This window comes from Crocuta crocuta, unplaced genomic scaffold (assembly GCF_008692635.1).
Source record: "Crocuta crocuta isolate KB4526 unplaced genomic scaffold, BGI_CrCroc_1.0 scaffold433, whole genome shotgun sequence".
In the NCBI taxonomy this organism is placed as follows: domain Eukaryota; kingdom Metazoa; phylum Chordata; class Mammalia; order Carnivora; family Hyaenidae; genus Crocuta; species Crocuta crocuta.
The window spans coordinates 674,571-692,882 of record NW_027530001.1 but is presented as its reverse complement, the minus strand read 5'-3'; the positions used below and the strand labels follow the sequence as shown (position 1 = coordinate 692,882).

General features: G+C 39.7%; 1 protein-coding gene across 3 annotated transcripts; it reads left to right on the top strand.

The window, feature by feature from the left end:
• The first annotated feature begins 228 nt into the window (after positions 1-228).
• Positions 229-17,447, top strand: LRRC34 (leucine rich repeat containing 34). Of its 3 annotated transcripts, none has more exons than XM_077763643.1 (11): positions 229-409; positions 4,759-4,873; positions 5,370-5,488; positions 5,589-5,653; positions 6,685-6,768; positions 9,866-9,994; positions 11,738-11,833; positions 14,830-14,984; positions 15,363-15,518; positions 16,460-16,586; positions 17,097-17,447. In XM_077763643.1, the coding sequence occupies exons 1-11, from the start codon at positions 307-309 to the stop codon at positions 17,298-17,300; spliced, it is 1,353 nt and encodes a 450-aa protein (XP_077619769.1). In that variant the 5' UTR covers positions 229-306; the 3' UTR covers positions 17,301-17,447. The 3 variants fall into 3 exon arrangements, with proteins under 3 accessions (XP_077619769.1, XP_077619768.1, XP_077619770.1); XM_077763642.1 differs by having other exon boundaries at positions 4,753-4,873; XM_077763644.1 differs by lacking the exon at positions 4,759-4,873 and having other exon boundaries at positions 350-409.
• The last annotated feature ends 865 nt before the right edge of the window (positions 17,448-18,312 follow it).

Genomic DNA, 18,312 nt, shown 5'->3' with positions numbered 1-18,312 from the left:
GTCCCCTAAACCTCAAGAACTTCTCCCTGCAAAGGAACCGGCGCCCCCTGTGTTTTTAACCCAGGCCAGGGTGACCCGGAGCCGGACGCAGTGAGCGAGGAGCCTCCATGGCGTTGACGGGCGCCGCCTGCCCAGTCAGGCCTCAGGGCCCGGGTGGGTAATGGATGCGCAGCTGGCTGGAGGTGGCCCTCGGGGTCCGGCAGTCACCCGAGCCCGGGTGCCGCCGGCGAGAGGCCGGGGCCTGGGCAGGCGCATGCGCGCGGTCGTCATGACAACTCCACCGCGGCCTTAGGGGTGAAAAGAAACATGCTGGGCGGCGGGAAGGTGGCGGCTGGGGCCGTGGCCGGGTCTCCGCCTCCGGCCCCCACTACAACCCCTACCACGTCCCGCGCCCCGGCCAACAGTAGCGGTAAGGAAGGGTGTCCCTTCGGCGCCTGCCTGGCCCAGATGGAGCGGGCGAGGGGCGCTAGCCCCGGCGGGGGCTTACTCGCAGCAGCCCATTCCTGCGAGCAGGCTGCCGGCCAGAGGCGGCTTGGCCGGAACTTGGGGGGCCTCCACATGTGGGTGGGAGGGGAGCCCCAAGTTCCGCCCCCTCCCTCCCCGCGAGGTGTGTAGATGTTCCTCTAGGGCCTTTTTTTGTGGAAGCTCCAGAAAGCAGGGCCTTAGGTGAGCAAGNGTTTATTTTGGAGAGAGAGCACACAAGCAGGGGAGGGGCGCAGAGAGAGAGAGAGAACACACGAACGAACAAGCAGGTGAGGGGCAGAGACAGGGAGATAGAATCCTAAACAGGCTTCAGACCTGTCAACACAGAGCCTGATGTGAGGCTTGAACTCATGAGCGCTGAGATCCTGACCTGAGCCAAGTTTTACCACCCAGACGCCCCTGGATGCTTGTTTTAAAGTGTTGTGTGCTTGTAGATATAGAACTGTGCTGGAAGCTTTACCTGTTCCTTACTGTATCGAGCTCTGCCTCTAGCATGAGGAAATTTAAGATGGGAGAATTTAAATAATTTGTTCAAAGTCACTCAGCTGATCCTGGGTAGGCACTTACTCTGACTCACTCCCAACATTTGGATTTCTTCAGTACTTGGCTGGTTCCAGTGTAGGAGGGCATCGGAGCCACCTCCAAAATGAGCCCCCCCACCCCCCATTTTTTTTCTAGAAATTTTATTTTATTATTATTATTTTTAATGTTTTATTTATTTCTAGGAGAGAGAGAGACAGCGTGAGCAGGGGAGGGTCAGAGAGAGAGGGAGTGACAGACTGAAACCGGCTCCAGGCTCTGAGCTGGCAGTCAGCACAGAGCCCGACGCGGGGCTCGAACCCACGAACCGCGAGATCATGACCTAAGCGAAAGTCGGACACTTAACCGACTAAGCCACCCAGGCGCCCCTTTTTCCAGAAATTTTAAAACGTTCTCCTAGGTGAAAAATATTTGGAATATAAGACTTTGGCATGGATGAAAAATAACATTTGGGTTAGACCTTGACATTTTCTTGTGTAATTGGTTATTCCTAGTCTTAGCTTTACAACTGGAACCCTGATTTATTATTTTCCCTGAATATGAATACAGGAAATGAATTATTGATGCCATAAAAATCCTGACATATAGTACTTAGGTGAATTTTAAATGAAAGATTGCATTACAGAAAAATATGCCAGAAACTTTTAAATACTTTATTTTATTAAAAATTTTTTAATGTTTTGTTTTTGAGAAAGAGAGAGAGACAGCATGATCAGGGGAGGGTCAGAGAGAGAGAGAGGGAGACACAGAATCTGAAGACAGGCTCCAGGCTCTGAGCCAGCTGTCAGCACAGAGCCCGACGCGGGGCTCAAACCAGGTAACCGTGAGATCATGACCTGGGCTGAAGTCGGTTGCTTAACCGACTGAGACACCCAGGTGCCCCTAGAAACTTTTAAATAGTTTAAATCCATGGTCAGGTAATAAGAATTTTTCATATAACTTTCTTTAGCTATATTCAGTGTGTAGTCTAGGATTCCTTCCTCCTTTCAGAGAAACAGGCGTTCTAAGTCTGACGCTTTTCTCCTGCATGTCCTGGGTGTGCTGCGGCCATCTGAGGGCAGGCACTGAGCCTCCGATTCTCAGGGAAGTCTTCCCTTTTTAAAACAAGGGTGGGGGCACCTGGGTGGCCCAGTTGGTTGAGGGTCTGACTTTGGCTCCGGTCATGATCTCATGGTTCTGGAGTTCGAGCCCAGTGTCAGGCTCTGGGCAGATGGCTCGGTGCCTGGAGCCTGCTTCAGACTCTGTGTCTCCCTCTCTGCCGCTCCCCCGTTCATGCTGTCTCTCTCTCTCTCTCAAAAATAAATAATCATTAAAATTAAAAACAAGCAAACAAGGAAGGTAGTAGCCAGAAGGGAGGAAACAAGCCCAGTGGGTACGCAGCTCCAACAAGACAATGTGTTTGAGATCTGTTTGCTATGTTTCCTGTCGAGAATGCTAAAGTAGCATTTTGCAGATTGAATTCCATGTGAACCATGGTCACATAAGTCTGGGAGATGGAGTATTTTTTTCTCCCTTCTCTCCAGGCTCAACAGTTTGAAGACTCTTTATGCTCCTGAGTGTTTTTAATGTCCAGCGAAGTATTACATAGATAGGAGTCTGTTTAGATTTGTTTAATGCAGCACTTTCAAAGCTTATCTGTCAACAAAATCTATTCTACTTAGAACATCTTTTTAAAAAATGCTTATTTTTGAGAGAGAGTACGCAGCGTGGGGGTCCAGAGAGAGGGGTATAGAGGATCCAAGCGGGCAATGCTCTGACAGCAGCAAGCCCTACATTGAGCTCGATCTCAAGAACCGTGAGATGACGACCTAAACCAAAGCCAGATGCTCAATTGACTGAGCCACCCAGGCATCCCAGAACATCTTTGATCATCTCATAAAAGATTACTATTCTAAAGAATACAATTTGGGAAATATTGTGCTAAATTATTATTTAAATACATGAAAACTTCCTAAAATAAGTGAAGGTTTTCTTAGGGACATCTAGACACAAGAGAGGAAATTCTGTTGACATTAAAAATTTTCAGAAAATGACACGGGAAAGCTCACAATATAATGTTAACTGGAAAGACCTAGAACTGTACTGAAAGATTCTAATTTTGTTTAAAAATGCGAATATGTACATATATGAGAAAAACAATAGGGAGGAAACACCCTCAGACCTCAGTTGTAATGGTTCTTTGGGTGCAGGATGGCCAATCAATGCTTATTTCTTTTTGATACTGAAATTTCTAAGTTGTCTGGAATAAGTGGGTTAATTTTTTTAAAAGCTTATTTTTAAAAAACTGTTGAAAGGTTTTTCTGCTTTCCCTTTTAATACAATGTTCCTCATCTTAAAAATCTTGTTTTGCAAATTTATTTAGCAAACTCTTGGGCTCATATAATGTAGAAATCTACTTAGCCAAAATCTCCACAAAGAACATTTGTTGAGATGCAGAGACTCAGAGAGGCTAGCTCCTGAAGACATTAAGTTGGCTGAGTAGTGAGATCTCTGAGCACAGGATTTTTTAAGAGACTTACACAAAAGATAGGACAGAAAACAAAGATACTGGTATGTGCTTCTAAGAAGAGTGTATATAACAAAGGAAAGAGTGGTATAACAAAGGAAAGCGATTTCAATTCCTGCTTTGTTCCAGTCTTCTTTATGGACTGAATAGAGCAAAATCAATCTTCAGAAGGAGAAAAAGGGGAGGGGGGCACCTGGGTGGCTCAGTCAGTTAAGCATCTGACTTCGGCTCAGGTCATGATCTCACGGTTCGTGGGTTTGAGCCCCATGTCGAGCTCTGTGCTGACAGTCTGCTTCGGATTCTGCATCTCCCTCTCTCTCTGTCCCTCCCCCACTCACCCTCTGTCTCTGTCTCTCAAAATAAAAATGTTAAAAAAAATTTTAGAGGAAAAGGGGGTGCATGGGTGGCTCAGTTGGTTAAGCAGCCGACTTCAGCTCAAGGTCATCATCTCACAGTTTGTGGATTTGAGCCCCATGTTGGGGTTGCTGCTGTCAGCACAGAACTGGCTTTGGATCTTCTCTCCCCCGGCTCTCTCTGTCCCTCCCCACTGGTTCTCTCTGTCTCAAAATAAATAAATAAATAAACATTTTAAAAAAATAGAGGAAATGGAAGGCAGGGTAAGTGAAGAGCTTCTATGAGCCAGGCCTCCACTTAGTGTTAGGAGGAACTGACAGCTATATTCAAAGATGCATCAACTTGCATGGTGTAGAGGGTGTCCAAGAAGCTTTGGGACATGGTGATTCTTCAGATCTTCTTAAAGTTTAGATTTTCCGGTAGAATTTCCTTTATTTGAAGTCATGATAAGAAAGTGTGAGTCACCCTAACCTAATGTGGCAGAATAGTAAGAGGCTTTGAAGTCAGTTTTTATACTCTGCCCTCATTAGCTGTATGATTTTGGACAGACTAATTTTTCTGAATATCCTTTTCCTCAGAGACCAAGTCTATTAGTTCCCCCTTTGTGTCACTTCCCAGTTAGTGTCTGCCTACCCTCAGTGGGTGCTTCTAGGGCTCTAGTTCTCCAAACGGCATTTTCATTCCTCTCTGTTTCTTCTATCCGCCTCACCCCACCCCCCGCCCCCACTTTATTCTTAATTCCATCTCCTTTTCTTCCTTAACCCTGACTCTATATACCTACACATTCANTTTGGGGGGGGGGGTGTAGGGGGAAAGGGAAAGGTCCTGGTATATAATTCAATATGTGAAGAGTAATTCTTTTTCAAAAGTTCCAGAAATTATGGGCAGTCTCCAGGAAGTTTATTATAATCTGTGTATGGAAAAGTCCAGGAAAATTAATTCTTTCGTATGGCATCTACTCCAGGAAGTGGATGAAGAAATTGAAAAGGGGTAAGGAAGCCAAATACTCAGTTACATAAGTAATATTCACTGATAATCATCTGTGTGAAAATCCTGGAATACTGAGTGATTTGTTTAAAGCCATTTGCAAATGCTTCTTAAAATAGACGTACTTTTTGATTTAGAGAAGTAGATGATGGACATTGTTAGTTTTGGAGGTAGTGGAGTATATAGGAAAGAACACCTGACCAGCAGCCTCCCAAGTCTAGGTTCCAGATTCCTGCTGACCTCCTGTGGGCTGGATTTATTTATGAAAGTTGGTGTTATCTGCCAAGTGGAGATACATTGTTTTGTGTGTGTGCGAGAGAAAAATTCTATAATAAAAAAGTGTCTGTAAAATCTGTAGACTATTCAGTCCTCAAGTTACTTGGTGAAAATCTATATTGTGATACATACTTGGTTCAGCAGATGCCACTCATGATGTTAGGATTTATACATGAGGGGAAAAGTTCTTTCTTTACTGGGTTTCTTATTTGTATTTTAACAGATTGGAAGGAATCACATTAAACATTGCTGGTAACAGTCGCTTAATGCCAGTAGAAAGAATAACAAGTGAAGATTTTTGGATTCTTTCCAGAATTTTAAAGAATAATCCATGTATTAATGGTATATGCCTCCTTAAGACTCGTTACCTCTTGCTTTTATTTTCCTGACTTGAATTATTCATTATAAGGAGTATCCACCTCTATTTATCCGTTTTCTTCAGGCTTGGATGTTAGATATAACCTCATAAGTGATGTTGGTGCATACTACGCTGCAAGACTGCTTCAGGTATTTTACTACAAAATGTTCTTAGTCCTTCTTGTTTTCTCTCAGGAGCCAGTTAAGAACTGGTCCTGGTCCTTTCTTTGGTGTGCAGGGTTCAAGTACCCCAGGCCCGCTAAGTTAACCCTTTATTGCTGATTTCACTTTGGAACTGCCCAAGCTGAAATGCTGCATTATGGTTGCATTTTATTTAAGAAATACAGCATGCAAAACAAACAAAACAAAACATGTGGTTCACCAATCAGAGTAGGTGTACTTTAAGAATAGGCCTTGTTTCAACCTCAGACGATTGGCAAATATGTATATATGTCTGTTTTTTCAGTTAAAATGTTTAAAGCGGCATATATCTTTTACTCATTACCTCTCTTAAATTGGCTTTTTAAGTTCCTACTTCCCCAATCTTAACTGCTAAATGTTGCTTCCATCAAGCATAAAAGTGATTTTAAAATCTTCATATCAATGAGATAGCACACAACATAAGGACAGAGTGAAGATTAAAAAAGAATATAAATAATTCTCAACAATTACAAAAATGCTGCAAAAATCATCAATGGTATGTTTACACTGAAACCACCTAGTCTCATGGCACACAAAATGACAGTTTTGTAAAATGTTCAGGGTCCTGACCTTGTGCTATATTTATAACCCTTGAAATACACTGAAAACCCACTTGTGTATTTTATCAGTAGACTACTGTTACCTAGAGATCCTGAGCCTTATTTTGCAAACTTGTACACTATCATTAAATACATAAAGCACATTCTTTGAATCATTGATCAAAAAAGAATATAGTCTTTTTCATTTATATTGCAATTATGTTTAAATGAGAATGGTGGAAAAAAAAATAAATGAGAATGGTGATTCCCTCCCCCCTCCACCCCCATGGTAGCTTCTTTTGCTGGATGTTCAGATTTTCTATGTTGCAAAGATTTTCTTTGGAGGTAAATACTTTTATTTAAATAAAGCAGCTCCTAGATTATTGATTTTTTTTCATAATAATTACATGTGTAATAGCTTCTTTTTTCTCCTTATTATAGAAACAACATAAACTCATTTATTTAAATCTTATGTTTAATGATATTGGGCCCAAAGGTGGAGAACTGATTGCTAAAGCATTACATGTAAGTATTTATATACCTTAAACCAACATTTTCTTTGGGAATTTTAACTTCTGATAGCTTGTAAACAACATAATCTAATGTTATTGTGAACTTACATTATTGTAGAAATGTATATTTTTATTGCACTTCAATTTATTAAAATGTAATGTGACCAGCACCTTTGAACTCATTTTTTAAAAAATGATTAATTTATTTTGAGAGAGAGAGAGAGAGAGAGAGAGGGTGCTAGATGGGGAGGAGCAGAGAGCCCCACCAACTGAGCCACCCAGGTACCCCTTGAATTCATGAAAAAGTTTTTTTTTATAAGTTTATTTATTTTGAGAGAGCAACTGAGCAGGGGAGGGGCAAAGAGGCCAGGGAGCGGGGGAGGAGGAGGGGAGAGAATCCCAAGCAGGCTGCCTACACACTGCCAGCACAGAGCCTGTTGTAGGGATTGAACCCACGAATTGTGAGATGATGACCTGAGCCAGAACCAAGAGTCAGACACTTAACTGACTGAGCCACCCAGGTGCCCCTAAGAATAAACAGCTTTAGTGAGGTATAATTCACATACATAAAAATTTACTTTTTTTCCATAAAAATGTACCTTTAAGGTGTTGTGCTCTGTGGGTTTTTGTATATTCAGAATTGTGCAACCATCACTGTCTGTTTTTAGAACATTTTCATTCCCTAAAGATGCCCCACACCCATTAGCAATCCTTCTCCATGCTTCTTTCACTCCCCAGCCCTTGGCAGACATTAGTCTATGTTCTGTCTATAGACTGCCTATTCTGGACATTTTATATAAATGGTCTTCTGTGGTTGACTTAATGCTGTCAAGGTTCATCTATACTGTAACATACTTCATTCCTTCTTATTGCCCAATAATATTCCATGGTTTGGGTATATCCTGTTTTGTTCATCTATCAGTTAACGGACATTTGAGTTTCCACTTTTTGTCTATAATAATCCTACTGTGAATATGCACATTTTTGTGTGCATAGGTTTTCAATTTTCCTTGTTCTTTGATCTTTGGTATATACCTAGATCATTTTGTAATGGTGTTCAACATCTTGAGAAACTGCCAAACTGTTTTCCAAAGTAGCTGTCCCTTTTTACAATTCCACCAGCAATGTAGGAGTGTTTTAATTTCTCTACATCCTCCTCAGCACTTGTTACTGTCTTGATTTTAGCCATCCTAGTGGATATGAAGAGTTTTTGTGGTTTTGATTTGCATTTCCCTCATAAATAATGATCAGCATCTTTTCATGTGCCATTCTTTGGAGAGATGTTCAATGCCTATTTTTAAATTGGTTTGTCTTTTTTAAATTGTAAGAGTTCTTTATATGTTCTGGATGTAAGTCCCTTATCAGATACATGATTTGCAAATGTTTTCTCTCATTCTGTAGGTTGGGTTGCCTTTTCACTTCCTTATGGTGTCCTTTGAAGCACAAAATTGTTTAATTTTGATAAAGGCCAATTTATTTTTTGTTGTGTTTTTGGTGTTATATCTAAGAAAACTTTGCCTAACTCAAAGTCATGAAGATTGACGCTTGCATATTCTTCTAACAGTTTTGTTTTAGCTCTTTTAGTTCTTTGATCCATTTTGAGTCAATTTTTGTATATGATGTGAGGGTCTCTTGCATGTGGATATTCAGTTGTCCCAGTACTATTGAAGACTGTGCTTCTCCCATTAATTTTCTTAATATCCTTGTCAAATATCGATTGATTATAAATGGTTTATTTCTCTACTCTTTATTTTATTCTATTAACCTATATGTTGATCCTTATGCCAGTCCCACAGTATCTTGATTACTGTAGTTTGTAGCCAGTTGTGAAGTCAAGAAGCATGTGTCCTTTTTGGTGTTTCAAGATGTGTTGGCTCTTCTGAGTCCCTTGCATTTCCATATGAAATTTAAGATCAGTTTATCAATTTCTGCAAGAAAAACAAGGATTTTGAGAAGAATTGCTTTCAATCTTTAGATCAATTTGGGGAGTATTGCCATCTTAATGATATTAAGTCTTTTGATCCATGAACATGGGGTGGATTTCCATTTTTTAGGTTTTTCATTTCCTTCAACAAGTCTTTGTTTTTAATGTGCAAGTCTTGCTTTTGCTAAATTTATTCCTAATGTTTTATTCTTTTTGATGCTCTTGTAAATGGAATAATTTTAATTTCAATATTGGATTGCTCATTGCTAGTGTGTAGAAATACAATTGATTTTTTTATACATATACACAATTGATCTCTTGCCCTGCAGTCTCACTGAACTCACTAGTTCTAACAGCTTTTTTGGTGGATTCCTTAGGATTTTCCAGAAGATCATGTTATATGCAGAGATGGTTTTACTTCTTTTCCAATCTGGATGCCTTTTCTTTTCCTTGCCTAATTGCTTGGTCTAGAATCTCCAGTACAATGTTAAATAGAAGTGTTAATTATGGACCTCCTTGCCTTCTTCCTATTCTTAAGGGGTTTGGATTAACTTTAAAAACTATTTGTACTTATGTCTTCTAATATTTACTCAATGGGATATTGAAATGTCTGTAGTTTTCTTTATGAAACAATTATCAAGAGTGGAATGAGAGGAGTTAAACTTGGCAAATGTCTGAGAGATTATATTCCTTTTAAAAGTGTTAACAGAGAATATGGAATGATTGCTTAATGGGTATAGTGTCTCCTTATGGGGAGGTAATAAAAACACTTTGGAACTAGCTATGTGATGGCTGTATAACACTGAATTTATTAAAAGCCAGTGAATTGTACACTTTAAAATGGTTAACTTTGGGTTACGTGAATTTCACCTCAAAAAAAAAAGGCATAATTTTCTTAGAAAACAAACATAGATTTCCCAATGAAAGGAAAACTTCTTAAAATCTGCTTCATTTACTGGATATTGTTTGGGCCTCTGCTACCTGGGAGTTCTCTCCACTAAAAAATTAAGCAAGATTTTTATCTGTTGTGAGTAGCTGAATTGTACCTGTAAGGGATATACCGTATTCTATCTCCATGAAAAATTGTTGAGTCTGCAAATAGTAATATAGTCTCTTAACTCATGTAATCAAATGAGATTTCTATGGAATAAAAATTTAATGAAGTTTTGCTTCTTTTCCTTTTCAGACGAATACAACTCTGAAATACCTAAGAATGACTGGAAACAAGATTGAAAATAAAGGTGGAATGTTTTTTGCTGCAATGCTACAAATTAATTCATCCTTAGAAAAATTAGATCTGGGTGACTGTGATCTGGTGAGTAAAATGGTTTTGAGGAAAAACTGCCTGGGTACTACACCATTTTCCCTGGAAACCAGAATAGGGAATTGTTAAAGACACCAGCTATGTGACAGTCTTATGAATGATTAAGCTTTTCCTTGATATCAGAGAAAGCTTTTGGTTTTGAGGTTTTTTGTTGTTGTTGTCTTGTGTTGTTTTGTTTTTTACTATTAGGCATAATAGTGCTGTTAATAAAACCAGATTGAAGTATACTATAGAGGAATACTTAGAATAAAATTTTTCCTAAGCTTCCATCTATAACCCTTCTTAACCTATATGGGATATTTTTGAGAAAAAAATTTTTTCTTAAACAAATACTACCTCATTAGAAAGCTTATATTCTAGTTGGGAAAACGTCAATAAAGAGAGAAGTGCTACAAAGATTGCCAAGTAGGAGGTAATCTGCAAGACAGGGTAGTTTCTAATATCTGAGGAGGTTAATACTTGGTCACAAAGGATGAGGAAACAACGCCTTGGAAGCATCCAGGGCACAACATTCCAGGTAGGGGTCCAGCACACACAGACTCTAAGATAGTGCTGCCCCAAGTGTCGTCAGGGTGGCATTACTAATACAGACGGTGACTTTAATACTCCTGTATTTATTTTTACAGGTGCTTTATTTATTTTGAGGAATTTACTTATTTTGAGGTTTTCCATTTACGGTAGTGATAGAGTTTTAAAATAAGGTGGAAAAAGTGAATTGATTTAATAATGGATAACAAATAGTAAAACTGATATTCAAATATGGCAAAAACTACGAGGCACATGAATAATGAAATACTGACTCCAGCAGGATTTAAGAACTCAGAAGCCAGAGCGGCTGGACAAGAGAGTTAAGAGTAGCTCCAAAGTGAAGGTGGAGCAGTCTGCAGAAGCCTGTCCAGCAATGTTGTATGGGTGTGGGTCCTAGCCAGGGGAGGAAGATGGGATTATGTTATAAATATATGTCATGGAAAGGCTCTGAGAAGTGACATGAGCTGATTGGGCCTTTAAAAAGATATCTCTGGTTTCTCTGTAGGGAAATTAGAGGGTGACAAGAGGAAGGCCACTGACCACTTAGGAAGTGACTACAGTAGTCCAGGTGGGCGAGAAGACTTGGGGGTGGGGTGGTGGCCTACAGATGGGCTAATTTGGGACCTCTCTTGGAGACAAGATCTCTTAAGACTTACTGATCAATTGGATGGGAGGGTGAGTGGACTGGTGGAGTGCGAGGAGGCTGTATGTTTCTGGCATAACAGCTGGGTGTGTTTGGTGGTGTCCATCACAGAAATGGGGGAGCATTAGGCCCTTCTAATAAGGTAAAGAGGGAGGCCTGTGGAAGCTGTGAAAAATGATTAGTAAACCAACACACACAATGAGGGTATGAGTATGCATAACACTTGCACAAGGGTGTTTGTTCTCAGTAGTGTAGAGCCCTACGCTAGCTGAAACCTGCATGTGTGTCTATGTATCTGAGGTCTGCAACACAGAACCTTGAGGACTTAGGAGAAAACCTGGAGGTGAACATCCCAAGGAAATGGATACTGAAACTTCAGAATTCCCTATCCTGTTATAGACAGACTTTAGGCCAGGAAGAACAGAACACAGTGACCATTCATTGCTGAATTTGACCATGCAAGGTTTACAAATGAAATACATTTATTTAACTGAATCCAGATTTCTGATTTTGAAATGGGTTATATATGTTGTCAGTTTCCTTAATGAATTTACTGTTTTTAGGGAATGCAAAGTGTGATAGCATTTGCTACAGTCCTAACTCAAAACCAAACAATTAAAGGAATAAACCTAAACCGACCTATACTGTATGGTGAACAGGTATGTATTCAGTGATGATAGCTAATATTACTACATGTAAATAAAATGAAGGTACTATTTACTGAAGGTTATGTCAAGGTTCGTGAATGCATTATATTTTTAGAATTAACTACATTTACAAACAAAAATTTATTTGAAGAAAAACTGAATTATGACTTTAGATATTTAAGCAGTAAATGTCATTTTTTATTTCTTGTAAACTCAGATTAACAGTGAGTAAACCTGTTGAGAGGCAAAGGAATTCAGAAAAAAACAAATGATTGTTTTATTTTTTTACTAAAAAAAAATTTGTTAATGTTTATTTCTGAGGTGGGGGGGGAGGATAGCACAAGCAGGGGAGGGGCAAGGAAAGAGGGAGACACAGAATTTGAAGCAGGCTCCAGGCTCTGAGCTGTTGGTACAGAGCCCCATGTGCGGCTTGAACCCACCAACTGTGAGATCATGACCTGAGCTAAAGTCAGATGCTTAACCAACTGAGCCACCCAGGTGCCCCCGAATGATTCAAGTTTTAAAGGCAGGATTATAAAAGCTCAGTGTGAAGTGTTTTGTTGTTTTATATTGGTATCACTAAACAAACCACTTTTGAAATTATGAGTAATGCAAATGTGAGTAACTAGCAGCCTGGGAAGCATGGACTTGATCTTATAGGTAAGTTACCTACTGGAGATAAGATGAATGAAAACATGGTTACCTACTGTCAAGGATTCTCCTTGTTCCTTTAACATCCTTTTAGGAGAAGTGGCAGAGAAGGTTTTCAGATTGAGGACGTGAGATTTGAAGGCTAAGTCAAAATTTTCTGGATGAAAGCCTCAAGGAAATAAGTATGTTAAACTATATGAAATCACATCAGACATGATTCCTCTTGTAAGTGTGTCAGGTGTTGTCATCATTCCCAAACCTGTTAATAATTATGAAAAGCCCAAAGGCCTTTCTCAGGTCCAAGCCCTTGCTCTCAGCCTGGTGCTTCTGAAAGCCAGTCAGCTAAACTCTAGCCTGCTTTCTATTCCTCTCCAAGGCAGCCACCACCCTCTCTCTCCCTGTGAGCACTAGTTTCTTCAGTGGCTGTGGAGTAAAATCCCCATGTGCTTCCTCATACTTCGCTCTTCCCACACATAAGCCTGCAAACCTGTTCCATTTAAGGAATCCCATTTCACTATCTGGGGAGCTTAGAAAGATACCGATGCCAGGTGTCATCTAGGCAAATTGTTAAACTCAGTAAAGGGTTTTTAGATCGATTCACTATTTCTGATTCTAGTTCCCTCCCTTAATAAGGGTAGTCCTTCAACTGAATTTCTTGACCTAAAAAAATGCAATTAAAGCATAAGACAAATATGTATCCTGTCCCATGCAGAGTAACACCTGACCCCGTAAGCGACTAGTGTGCATTCGTTAAAATCTAAACTATAGCTTCCCTTTGGGTGTATCTATTTCAGTGTTGGCAATAATTTAAATCAGATACAGGATTACAGAATATCGAACAATAGTAAATGCCTTGCTACAGAACACTTATTTGGGGTCAGGTACTTTTTTGTTAATTCTGTGACGGAAGCAGGAATTTTACTTTTTCTTGCAGAAAAGGAAACAGACTCGGCTAGATGAAATAATTTGCTCAAAGTCATACAACTAGTATAAAAGTCATACAGCTCGTATAATGCAAGTACTTGGACAGTTTTAAGGTTATTTTGAGAGCGAGAGTGTGTACAAGTAGGGAAGGGACAGAGAGAGAGGGAATCCCAAGCAGGCTCTGAGCTGTCAGCAGAGAGCCTGACACAGGGCTCAAACTCGACAAACTGTGAGATTATGACCTGAGCCGAAATCAGGAGTCAGATGCTTAACCAGCTGAGCCACCAGGTGCCCCTGGACAGTTTTATTATAAAGCTCATATACTTTTATTATAAAACTCATGTACTATCTACTATTGCCATGTGGACTCAGTTAACTTTTAAAGCTTTTCTCAAAGTAGTTTTTCTCAGTATTATGTAGAAGTACATAACTTGAGCACACAGTTATCCATGTTTGTATTCAGCATTTCCAGTGACTGTAAAACTTCTTATAAATACAGCAATCACGCAAGAGGACTTACCATAAAATACTCTGACCCATCATTTTAAGACATGCTTGGACTCTGTTAATCTAAAGTGCCTGGTAGGGGCACCTGGGTGGCTCAGTCGGTTCAGCATCGGACTTCGACTCAGGTCATGATCTCACGGTTCGTGGGTTTGAGCCCCGCGTCAGGCTCTGTGCAAACAGCTAGCTCAGAGCCTGGAGCCTGCTTCAGATTCTGTCTCCCCCTCTCTCTCTGACCCTGCCCTGCTCACAATATGTCTCTCTCTCTCTCCCTCAGAAATAAATTAAAAAAAAAAAAAAAAAGTCCCTGGTAGTCAAATCCTCATTGAGGCTTATATACCTTTTGCCTGGAAGCAGCTAGATTTTGGAATTAAAAATATGCCTTCCAGTGACTAGAAGAGTAAAACATATTTAGAAATTTGGGATGATTATAAAAGGGAAGAACTGGATATCATAGGATTAATGAGTCTTTTTTAAACAGAATCAACATTGGGAAATGTCTTTGTATTTTGTCTAAAGACTAGGAAGAGTAGAAATCAAGAGAAAAGTTCAGGAATGTAAAGAGGGTGTAAGAAAAATTTAGAGACTGAGAGGATGACAGTAAGGGAGCTTAATATGCTTAATACATCATGGGGCCAAATTTTTTTTTCCTTTCTGGAATGATTGTTTAGGATTATGGACTTTTTAAAACCAGCCTCTCTTATATCACTGTACCCTGCAAGTGCCTATTGCCGATTTTTAAAATGATAAAGTATCATATGTGGCAAAAATGAGTTTTATTAAAAGCCAAGCCAAAACAAATGAAAATTATAGACTAAGTCTTAACTGATATTTTTTTAAAAAGCTAATTTAAATAACTTAGCATATGTTTGGAATAAACATGTACAGCTTCAAATTGTATTTTAGAAAAAGAGTTTACCTATTCTTAGGAAGAGTCCACAGTTCATCTAGGCCACATGTTGAAAGAAAATCACTGCCTTGTTGCACTACACATGTGTAAGCATAACATGAAAAACTGTGGTATAAAACAGCTATGTGATGCACTGTATCTGAACAGAAGCCTACGCTACCTTGATGTCAGCTGGTAAGTGACAATCCATTAATCCAGTAGTCCTGGGAATAATCTATGTAAATATTTACAGTATATACAATACGTTGTTAGACAATAATACCAAAAGTCAGAAAATGCAAGCATTGTTGTCAACTTTTTATCCTAAGCCTTAGTATGTAGTTCATATATTCTATGTCCTACAATGTGGATGAGCAATTTAATCACGAGTGATCCAGAATGGAAGCAACATTTTATAGCAAATTTTCATTAACTTTTTGGGAAACTGATTAAAATCTTTTAGTAAACTAGAAAGTACCATTCTATATAACAATTCTGAAGCATGTTACTCTCTATAAGTAAAAGAAAAAAACTTCGTATTTCCAAATGTAACACATATTTTTCCTTTCCCAGCAACAAAATAAGTCGTGATGGAATGGTGTATTTGGCTGACGTACTGAAAAGCAATACTACCCTGGAAGTAATAGATCTTTCTTTTAACAGAATAGAAAATGCAGGAGCAAAGTATCTCAGTGAAACTCTTGCTTCATACAACAGGAGTCTTAAAGCGTTAGTATGCCTTTATGTTTAATCAAAATAACAAAAACTTAAACCTTTAAAATATTAACTTCAGGCCCTTTAACTCAAGATGCATGATGAAATATTAAAATAGTTTGACATATTAAACATCTCAACATCTTTTTCAAAAGTAATGTCTTTTTTTTTTTTTAATGTCTGTTTGTCTCTCTTTCAAAAATAGAGTGCAAGCTGGGTAGGGGTAGAGGGGGGAGACAGAATCTGAAGCAGGGTCCAGGGTCTGAGGTGTTAGCACAGAGGCCAACGCGGGGTTCGAACTCACGAACTGCAAGATCAGGACCTGAGCCAAAGTCAGGCAATTAACTGACTGAGCCACCCATATGCCCCCAAAAGTAATGAATTGATTCTAGTTATGATCGCTTAAGATTGAGAAAATTCTTACTGCAGATAGTATTTATCCTGAATTCTACAGAAAAATTACAATCATTCAGTATGACCAAGACTGAAAAAATAATGAAAGAAAATACTAACTTGGATGACTTAATCCTGAAGGTTGTATTTGTAATCCACTCCAAACATTTACTGAATGATCTAAAAGACTATTGACTTTTAAAAGTAGGTAGCTATACTAGGTACATGAAGCATCTAATTAGAGAACTGTTTCTTGGATTCTAGGATTACATTAGATGCTTAAGAATAATGCTAAGATTTTATACAATAAAATGCAATAGGGGCACCTGGGTGGCTCAGTAGGTTAAGCGACCAATTTGGGCTCAGGTCACGATCTCACACTTCATGAGTTTGAGCCCTGCATCGAACTCTCTGCTGTCAGTGCAGAGCCCACTTCGGATCCTCTGTCTTCCTCTCTCTTAAAATCGCAAACTTAAAAAGAAATGTAATAAATGTTGTTGGCTAACTTATGCATCTTCTTTGTGGATTTACTGGTTTCCAGGGTTGTTCTGGTTTCTCCCTAGGTTGTCAGTAGTCAGCAACAACATAGAGGGAGAAGGACTTGTTGCACTTTCACAGTCCATGAAAACAAACCCCACACTCTCGAATGTCTACATTTGGGGAAACAAATTTGATGAGGCTACATGTGTGGTAAGTTGTTTTTTTTCCCCCTTCATTGAAGGCTTTTTCTGGGGTCTTCTCTATAACATCAGACATTTACAGGTGGCCTTAGAAATGATTATAACATATTGGGCACCTGGGTGGCTCAGTCAGTTAAGCATCCGACTTCAGCTCAAGTCATGATGTCACGGTTAGGGAGTTCAAGCCCCTTGCTGGACTCTGTGCTGACAGCCTGGAGCCTGATTTGGATTCTGTGTCTCCCTCTCTCTACAGCCCCCTCATGCCTTGTCTCTCAAACATTAAAAACAAACAAACCAAAAAAAAAAAAACTTCAAAATCTTTAAAAACAAAAAAATTTTGCAAGATTATAATTTTATTGTGAAATTAAGTGAAAAATCTATGTGGAAAATATTAAAATTCAGTAATTTACTCAGAACATTTTAAACTGAAATTAGTACAGTTAATTTGATATAGAAATTTGTTTACTATAAAATGAATAGCCTATTTTATTAATGATAGTTCTTTTCTTAAAAATCATAGGCATATTCAGACTTAATTCAAATGGGCCGTCTAAAACCAGACAATACAGATGTGGAGCCATTTGTGGTGGATGGACATGTGTATCTTGCAGAAGTCTCCAACGGCCTTAAAAAGCATTATTACTGGACACCAACTTACAGACAAGCTTGCAGTCACTCATCTAATGCAGGTTCTATTCTTGTACCAGTAGGTCCAGATCTATGAAAAACAAGCTCTACAATAATTTTCACATACTTGCCTTATGTTAGTATTTTATGGCCTACATTCTTCATTCATAAATTACTTCTTGAATGTTAACTTTTTGAAATGTGTAAAAGATATGACTATATTAAACTTTAGCTGTCCATTGTGGAAAAACTGAGTGATAAAATTTTTTAGAAAAAATTGTATAGGAAAACAAAGATGGCGGAGTCGGAGAACCCGGAATTCACCTCATCCCCCAACATACCAAGGCAACTGCTCCCTGTGCTACAACTCACTGCAAACACCCTGAAACCCCTGGTGATTTACAGGCAAGGAGGGGAAGGGACATCATAGGCAAGGAGAAGCGACCTCACAATGGACACTAATAGTCCTGGGGACTTGCACTGGGAAGACCAGTCTCCACAACGTCTAGCTTTGAACATCAGTGGGGCTTAACTCCAGGAGAGCTGGAGGGGCGTAAGAAACCAAGGCTCCACCCTTGAAAAGTCAACACACTAATAACTAAAAAGCAGTTGAAAAGTACCTGGGGTATATGTGAGGGAGATTTATTGCCTTGTGTGAGGATGTGTACAGGAGGGGCAAGAGCTTTCTCCAGGAAAGAGTACTGGTGGGTGCCAGTCTTCTTGCGCTTTCCCAGCCTAGACAGCCAAACATGTATGGAAGCCAGTTCTGATGTTCGCAATCTACCTTCCCAGCACAGTGCGCCCTGCCCTCTCCAACCTGGCCACCTTGGCAGAGCAACTCTTGCTCTGGAGAGGAGGGAGCGAGCCCTACCCATCAGTGTGTCTGCAGCAGTCACCAAGGCTCACTGCAGACAGCTGGGCTATGGGCCAACCCTACCTACCAGCAAACCCACAGCTGCAGCAACCGGGTCTCAGAGCCAGCCGCAGAGGAAGCAAGCCCTACTCATCAGTAAGCCCGCAGCAGGCAAAGAAGATCACTGCAGACAGGCTGTCTACATGCAGAGGCTGAAGCAGGGCTTATTATCACCACTAGAGGATGGTCACTATAG

What these genes read in the sequence shown, in the direction of transcription:
- LRRC34 (XM_077763642.1), top strand. Translation starts at nt 307, where the DNA reads ATGCTGGGCGGCGGGAAGGTGGCGGCTGGGGCCGTGGCCGGGTCTCCG. An exon ending in CTATACTGTATGGTGAACAG is followed by an intron (nt 11,834 to 14,829) that starts GTATGTATTCAG and finishes ACCTATTCTTAG; the next exon opens with GAAGAGTCCACAGTTCATCT. An exon ending in CGCTACCTTGATGTCAGCTG is followed by an intron (nt 14,985 to 15,362) that starts GTAAGTGACAAT and finishes TTCCTTTCCCAG; the next exon opens with CAACAAAATAAGTCGTGATG.